The sequence below is a fragment of the Sinohyriopsis cumingii genome, chromosome 3 (assembly GCF_028554795.1).
Source record: "Sinohyriopsis cumingii isolate HCF-2022 chromosome 3, ASM2855479v2, whole genome shotgun sequence".
NCBI lineage: Eukaryota > Metazoa > Mollusca > Bivalvia > Unionida > Unionidae > Sinohyriopsis > Sinohyriopsis cumingii.
Genome location: NC_142963.1, coordinates 90,059,029 through 90,067,845, shown reverse-complemented (window position 1 = coordinate 90,067,845; position 8,817 = coordinate 90,059,029). Strand labels below are relative to the sequence as shown.

The 8,817-nt window shown below is 31.8% G+C and overlaps 1 protein-coding gene across 2 annotated transcripts in view; it reads right to left on the bottom strand.

Moving 5' to 3' along the window:
• LOC149803269 (solute carrier family 22 member 4-like) overlaps positions 1–8,409 on the bottom strand; it is a 172,757-nt gene extending 164,348 nt beyond the window's left edge. For both annotated transcript variants that reach the window (XR_016420169.1, XM_089952927.1), the window contains exon 1: positions 7,625–8,409. Coding sequence is in view for 1 of the 2 variants with exons in the window: in XM_089952927.1 (XP_089809053.1) it covers positions 7,625–7,924 (300 nt within the window). In the remaining variant the exon portion in view is untranslated. The remainder of the gene's footprint in view (positions 1–7,624) is intronic.
• Between the last annotated feature and the right edge of the window lie 408 nt (positions 8,410–8,817).

Below are 8,817 nucleotides of genomic sequence, written 5' to 3'. Positions count from 1 at the left end.
ACGCTAAATAAAGTGCACAGAGAACTGACGGTTCAACTGCCACACGGTCTTCAGGATATTATAGCGGTTTTCAAACTACTTTATTACTTTTGTGCGCGATACAATTTGGTTTTACTTTAAAATTACTGCAATGAAGCCTGATTCAAGAGAGGGGCATAGGGTGTCCTGGTATGAACCAATTATAGACGTGAGGTGTAATACCCAATTAATCTTTATGGATGGAATATAAAAATAACATTAGAGGTCCTATCCCAATTTTGTTATATTTTGGTTTTGGGAGCGGAATGTGTACAAAATATGTCACAGAGTTCAAGGTTATAAATACTACTCTGAAAGTGTACATTATATTACTTTCTATACATGTGTGTGTGTGTGTGTGTGTGTGTGTGTGTGTGTGTCGAAATTACGGAAACACTGCATAAAACGAATCACGTGTCATGACTGCTTCTGAGTAGGACTCTCGGTTGGATAATTATTTTTAAACTGTGCAAAATTCAGTTTAATCAAAAGCGCGTCAACTAGGGCTGTAATATTTACTATCTTTTCATGTAAAAGAGTGACATGCTATCAATATTGGAATGATCATCCGTTTCATTTGATAGTGTACATATTAGAAAGGACTAATTTGCGTTTTTTTCTGTTTAACCAACCTCTGCCCTTACCAGTGAGATTACTAGTTCTGCCGTATATCAAAATAAATAAAGATGATATCTAACAAGGTTGTACCATTTATTTTTGAGTGTTGATTGTTTCCATCAAAGTGCCAGATTGGATTTTAAACGTAATGAGCTAATTACTGAACATAAATCAAATGCAAAGAAAAAACAAAATCACTCGTCTTATGAAACATGAAACAATGTGATGGTGTTACGACATTATGGTCTTAAACTAAGTAACAAAAATAGCAAAACCAAAACGTTTAGTAAAAATCAACAAATAATTTAATTATCCAAGTTATAAAATGGCAATTAAGGAAGAACGTACATTAATGTGAATTAAAATCGTAAATTATAGAGTGTGCCGAACGAATTCCATGAATGTGCTGATATACAAATAACCTTGAAAGTGTTGATGTATCAATAGTCTAAATATATCACAATGATTGAATACAGAATGTCTTTGAATAAATCAAAATAATCCCAAAATATTGTTTTAATCCAAAAAATCAATGAGCACTTTGTAATTCTACGAATAATTTAAATAAATGATTTCTCTCAAATTATAACTGAATGAAGAGTTTTGTTTACTTCATCCCCACTGGACTTTATGTCGCAATAGCATTTTTTAAATAAACTAAACCATCTTAATGGAAAATTACAACAAACTGTAAACACATTCACTTTCTGAAACATTATAAATTCAAAAAGGCCATGTAGGCATGTTTACTAATATTATCTTGAAATACACCAACAGTTTTGGCCCAAAATTAGCTATGTAATATGTTGTTTACAGATGACCCTTACAGTCTACAATCATAGACAAAAGTTAAACACGCAGTACAGATATACATAAAGGTATAAAATGGCTTGTGCAGAATTTATATGGATAACTACGACATATAAATTACCTCAAACAGCCGCACAAGAGTCACGAGCAATTTATACTGTAGATTCTTAATAACATATGGCCGCCTGCAGACCCATTAAAGTTAGAGATAGGATTTTGAAACCGTGTGGTGGCACCTGTATACGTAAGAGACCTGGCCTGGCTATCAACATCCCGATGCACTTAATTGATGTCAATTGCCAGAGCAGAAATAACCACGCCTTACTCATAGATACGGCGTACACATTGTAATATATTTTATTTATATCACAAATAAATACACGTACTTGCATTTCCAATAGAGTTAAGACTGACTTACAGGCAACTGTGTATTGACAGAGTGGATGAACTATTCAGATCCCTGCCCACTGTGTCCGCTACAAAGTACTTTTTTTGTCTTTCGCGGCTAATAATAATTCTGTTTGCAAAACGATACGTTACTTCTTGTCTTTTTTAAACTTCTATTTTCATTCATATTGATTAAACAAATATAAGATTCTTATGACTTAAACGAAAAAGATCGCTAAAAATGAAGAAAATAGAGCACTACAAACACAGCATGGTTAGCTTCTTGAACACTGCACGCGCAGCCATTCACTTGTTTATCTCAACCTGTCTTGAATTTTGGATATATATATATATATATATATATATATATATATATATATATATATATATATATATATATATATTGCATTCATCAATGATATATCAAGATATAATGTATTAGTTTTTATTTTGATTTTTTTAAATTTTCATATTCATTTATTTATTTTTCATTTTCATTTTGTATATCTTTTTTAATGTGCATTATACAAAATAAAAATATTGATAAAACTCTCTACTTATTCATACATTTTAGCGATAGTTATCTATATATATATATATTGAGAGAGACAGAAAAAAAAATTAAGATACATTTTTATGTAGTTTTGTGCATCAAAATATCATTAATCAGTGCTGTATATGCATATATCCATGTAAATTATTCGTTGAAGAATAGGACAATTAGGCTAAAAATGTAAGATGAAACGTCATCTTCTTTATATCATTGATCACTTAGAAACATAATATTTTTTTAATGACGTATATATATATATCGTCAGTGGGACACGACACCAAAGGCAGTTGAAATACAGATTTAAATGAATATAAATCTATACATATAGGCGTATGAGAAAAAGTTACGTTTTAAATTTTATTTTATTTTCAGACTCAAAAACAACAATTCCAGCTGACACTTCAGCAGCTTACGGTTACGAAAACTGTGGATGCCTGGCAAATGGCTATGATGGAGTGAAGAATTTGTATGACAGCAAGAAATCTTGTTACTTTTGGAAGCTTATAATTTGTTTACATGGATAACTTGAATACATATGCTGTTATTCCTATCATATTGTACCTTGTTTATCTTGTTTGTTCGTGCTACTATAAATAGTCTTTTTCATAACAAAAAGATATGAAACAGGGGAAAAACACTGCGGACCTTTCATGGACCAATATTTTTAACGAAACATGAAAATGGTTACTGTTCTTACGATTATTTGGTCTTGAACTGAGTAACAGAAAAGTTATGTAAAATTCAACAAATAATTTATTTCCCTAGCATACAAAACGAAAAACGCTTACAATATTGTGAATTAGATCCCAAATAGTTCTAAAAATTTATATCACATGTCCAAAGGTATAGAATATTCCGAATGTATTCCAGTGGTGTTCCAAATGAATTCCAATATTCAATATGCTGATATGCCAGCATTCTCGAATGTGCTAATGTGCCAACTGTTTTGATGTATCTCAATTATGAAATCGAAAATATTGTTATATATGTTTGACTTAATTATATCTGATTTAATATATATTTATTTCAATTTAATTGTTTATCAGTTTAATTTTTTAAAATATTTTTATTACATGTTATTGTAATGTAAATTTGTTCACTAGAGGTGATACTTTTTCAAAAAATAATTTGACCTTGACTTAGTTTATAAACACCAGGTCCTTGACTTAGTTTATAAACACCAGGTCTTGATCTAGATCTTGACCTTAATTGAAAATTAGTAGCAACCACGTAAACAAGTTCTATTTTTATTTTAAAATGATTGGTTGTTGTCGAGGTCATGATGGGACTACGTGTTTAAGATGTAAACGATGTTTTTTTTTAAACAATTTCTTAGAGTAAAATGATTGGTTTTCGTCAGGGCCACAATGGGTGGACGTGATCTTTAACAAGTACTTAATTTCTACGTCCTTCTAGAACATGATCACGTGACCCCTTTGCGTTTTAGAGTACGATATAACCTTTGTTTTGGAGAGAGATTCTCAGTAGAAGTTAGGCTGTTACGCTGAAAGTTATATGTTGTACTGTTTGGAGTTTTTTCAAATTATTGGGATTCAAAAGGATTAATTCTTTTTTCTTGGAAAATACATGTGCTCGTGTGAGATTCTTAATCAAAGACAGTTTTTATAAGAAATTTATTAAGATTTCTAGAAACCGGAGTGAAAATTCTTGTTTCTACAAGGAGCTGTATAATTCAACACTACATATTGCAGCATACGTCATCGTCTTCCATCTTGGATTCGAACCTGAGATCAGTAGAACAATTTGTTATTAGGACTTCAAAAAATTTGTTTGTGGATTATTCTTGGATTATTTTTGGATTTGATTCTTAAAACCGTAAGTTCATATTTTTTCATTTTTACAGAATTTTTCCAGGGAAATAAATGATTGTATTTTTCAGAGCTTGTTGTTTTCACTCTTTCTTGTATTACATTTTATTCGAGCCTAAACACGTAACATAAGAATATCCTTGAATGAATTCACATTAATCCCTAATGAGTGAATTTGTCCTAAATCACTTATCGCCTTCTAATTCTAATGAATAATTGAAATGAAGAAATGAAATCGTCTCAACTAAACACAATTAAAATTGATTCCACTAAAAACTGTTCACTTCAAACATATATATATATATATATATATATATATATATATATATATATATATATATATATATATATATATATATATATATATATATATTGACTGTCATCTGACTTATGAAACAACAAAATGCCCTGCACTTTTACAATATAATTTTTCATCAAATCCTAAACAACATGCTCTAAATTCATAGATAAATATTAGCTAAGTAATACGTTGTATTGGTTGTCTAAGTAAACAAACGTATAGACCGGTTTCTTTTCCATTGTGTAACTCATCAATATAAACTTTTGCATGTGACAATGGGATTTTAAAATGGTAAAGAGGTGCAGCTATGGTCTGTGTAACAGCAATGCCCTATATCCCGCATTTATAAATATCCTTTAAAAAGCAATATTCTATTGTCAAACACGACCCATTTGCCTAATAACCGAACAGAACACTTATGGATAAACTATGGTTCCAGCTATTCGAAAATTTATTAGCTTCGCCTGCCTTCAGTAATAATGCTGCACGAACATTTTACAGCCGACTCATGTCCTTATGATGGAAGAATGATAAATAAAATACAAAACAGAAATCAAATAAATTTAACAATAACAATTATATATCCATTTGTTAATTAATTCATATCTTTGTCTTATGGCCCTAGAAACCTGCACAGGATCACCAGAAATCACTATATATTTGCGTTTTCCAGATAGGCGTATGATATATTTATTTCCAAGTACCCGTCAATATTTTTTTTACTTCACATTATGTTACATGCTCCCTTGAAGTCGCAGTGTTATTCATGCTTCTGTTTGCAGACGGTATTTTCATGTTATTCTCGCTCCAAAATATTTTGACATCGAGAATATATTGTTCGCTTAAATACTTTAATCTGTATTGTGTGCTTTTTAAATATAAATCGATATCTCTCAAAAACTCGGGAGAAAAATTCGGAGGAAGATGGCGAATTGTGTTCTTCATTGTAGTGACAAAGACGTCATATTTTACCTTTGTCTTAGGTAGCATTAACAAGGGTTATCTCCCATATTGGGACGGAGCTACATATGCTAAGCGGAGAGGTCAGTTACTGACCAAGATCAAGCACACGATATAACTATACATAATATGTAATCATGGAGAAATGACAGGACACAAATATACTGTAATTTGTCGAAGCAAAAATGTACACAATACATAAGCCTAAACGTTTCACAGAGTTTCTGCCAAAAAACGTTTTCTTATAATATCGGTAGACCAGAACATTCTACATCAGAGACACAATTAAATAACCTTGAAACAGCTTGAATGAAAAACAATAAATGTCAAAAATGTATGTATATGAGGAGATTGTATATTAATCATAATAGTTTGGTCTGAAGTATTGAAGGTCATGGACACAGAAAGTGAAGAAAGTCGGAATGTACATAAATTATAGGTTGTGCTAGCTGAACCGCCCCATCACGCAGTCTATGGCGTAGGATCACATAGAATTTAATTTGAATTAGTCAACTTGATATTCAACTTTTTTAAGGCATGATTCCGATTTTGCAGTAACGGGTGGATAGTTTTAAAAGAAACATATTGGTTAACTGTCATATTGTACTAATTAAAGTGTACAAGATAACAGGCTATTTTGACTGTGGTCAACTTAATAACAAATTATAGAGATGATTACTACTATTTTTAAGCCTAATTCGGTTTTCCCAGTAATAAGTGGAAAGATTTAGAAGGAACGTTTTACATAACATCAGAGAAGACATATTGGTAGTTACTTGCTACGTTATACTCATTCACTGTGTAGTGTGTATTACAAATGTAATTCGTTTAACCTGCACAAAATAGAAAAAATATATATTCATTACAAACAGAAAGCAAGTATTTTATCAATGTCAGTTTTAGAAATGTGTTTCTTGATCACAGTATGCTGTGGTAAAAATGGCACCTTTGTTGCATGTATATAAGATAAGCTTCTCACTACACTGGTTAATTTATTACCACTTTGGCTATAAAAGTTTATGCCAGTGATCTACTGGCATATGTATATTGACCTTCTTACTATAGCATGTAAGTCTACATGATTAGTTACTTTATCTTACATGAACAATGCCTACACTCTCAATATAAATTAATATTCACTCTCTTCCTTCTTTTTTTTGCATTAGTTATTATAGTCCTAGATCTCATAACCCCAGAGAAAGATGACAGTGAACATTTACCCATTTTGCTTTGGATTCCTAACTGTTTAAAGAAAACAAAAGAAAAATCAAAGCCTCATTTGATGCCTACCTCATACGGTAGCAAAATGTCAAATTGTATAGACATTATTTTTTTTTTTATCAGTACAGTGTCACTTATAGGTTGAATCCAGTTTTGTCAGAGATGAGTTATCACTGATGCACTAGAATCTAATCACCACTGATGTTTGAGTGCAAAAAATATGCATTTGTTATAAGAGATGCCAGACATAAATAATGAATACGCGGAGATCAAGCAATAAAATACACGGAATCCCATATCACAGTAATGCGAATAATCTCAAATCCTTCTTGACCTATTTTCGGTTTTTATCATGTATGCTGAAATAAATTGGCAATGAAGCAGATTCCATTGTCATTATCATCGCTATCGTTAAATGTTACATGAAAGATATAATTAAATTGCTTGGTAATAACATTTTGTATCGTGAATGTCATATACTTGATTTGAAGTTCTATGGTAATATATCATATTCAGCTTAATATAGTTTGTAGCCGTGTGAACATTTGATTCGTCAATAAATTCCTTAAATGATTTGTTTTTCTCTGTCATATTAGCGAAAAAAGCATGTTTCTTTTCTTAAGGAGCTGTAATAATTTGTTAAACATCCTTCTTCAAGATGTATAGGGCTATATTCTTACAGCATAATGTCTTATTTTCATGGGACTTTGCTAACGCATTTTAGAAATCAAGAAAAAAGAAGAAAAAGAAAACTCGTTATGGATTGACTGAATGAATGAAGGAAAGAAAAAAGTTAATATACACATGCCGTAAATGATAACATGTTTGTCTGATTTAATTTTTCGTGAATCTCTAAATAACCGTTCTGACATTAGGACTGATCATGAAAACCGCGTATCAACCATGCAAAAAGTGAATCACACTTACCTCTGGGAAGGACCAATCACTTTCTAGATTTCGATCGTTCTTGTATAACAGCTGACAAGTTGTTGGAAACGGTAGGGTCACGTTCTGACCCAAATCAAGGGCCGTCTCATTCAATTTCCGAGTTAGAACACAATCCTTGACGGACGTTTGAAACGGGACAAAGGCCATATAACTAAGAATTCCAGTGCACATCATCTGCATTAATCCAGTCACGAAAAATAAGCGCTTCTGATAAAATCCGAAACCTCCCGCTTGACCAACAAGTGTGTCCATGGACTTTGAACAGTCATCCGGTATCATGTCAATTTGTGTTTACTTACGTACTCTCTTGAGCACATCCAAAATTTTAAAGAATCAATGTATGTATTATTTTCCTGTTACCTCGTGAACTTGAAAACTAGATAAAATATCAAGAGCAAAATACACGATATTCCGAGAAAATTAAATGCACATCATCATCATCAAATTGCACTATTATTTCTTTTTTTAAACCTCAAATGTTTTTCGAGAAATAACACATGATTCATGATTTCTCAAAGGCTCAGCCCGTGTCTGCATTTACCACATCAACGTGTGATCGTCTTTTCATTCTCCTTTGTTTGCATAGAGAGAATTATCTTGACGTGCTCAACGTTGTCGAAGCAGAGGCAGCAGTACTTCAATATTACTACTCCAGGCTGGAAACAAAGTACATGTAGTTATTTTCTTCATCGATTACAAACATTGAGTAAACCACAATGAGGCCCCCCAATTCCTCCGAGCTATCCTGTCAGTGACCTCTGAATTACAACAGAAACGAGCCACTGTGTTATTGTAGCTATGCTGTTAAGACACAAATATTGTTGATAACGATCTATTACTTACATCTTCTACTTACTGTTTCTGGGTGCCTTGATAAGAAAATGCACTTCTTCGACCAACACAGTGGAGAGGTAGAATCGGAACTTCTCGAGTTTCATCCGTGACCATAATAGCTTTATTACATGTCCGCTTCACTTACTGTACAGATCGACATGCCACGTAAAGCAATTGATAAGAACTGAAGGTCAGAAGTGAGACTGAAAGATATGTATTTATTCTTGAAATTGCAAATGTTTTCTCAAAACTTACTTATTTTATTTTCTATTTTATTTTATGCACTACATTTTCAGTGACATATATTTCATGTTCCCACGATATACTTTCTAGTTTGA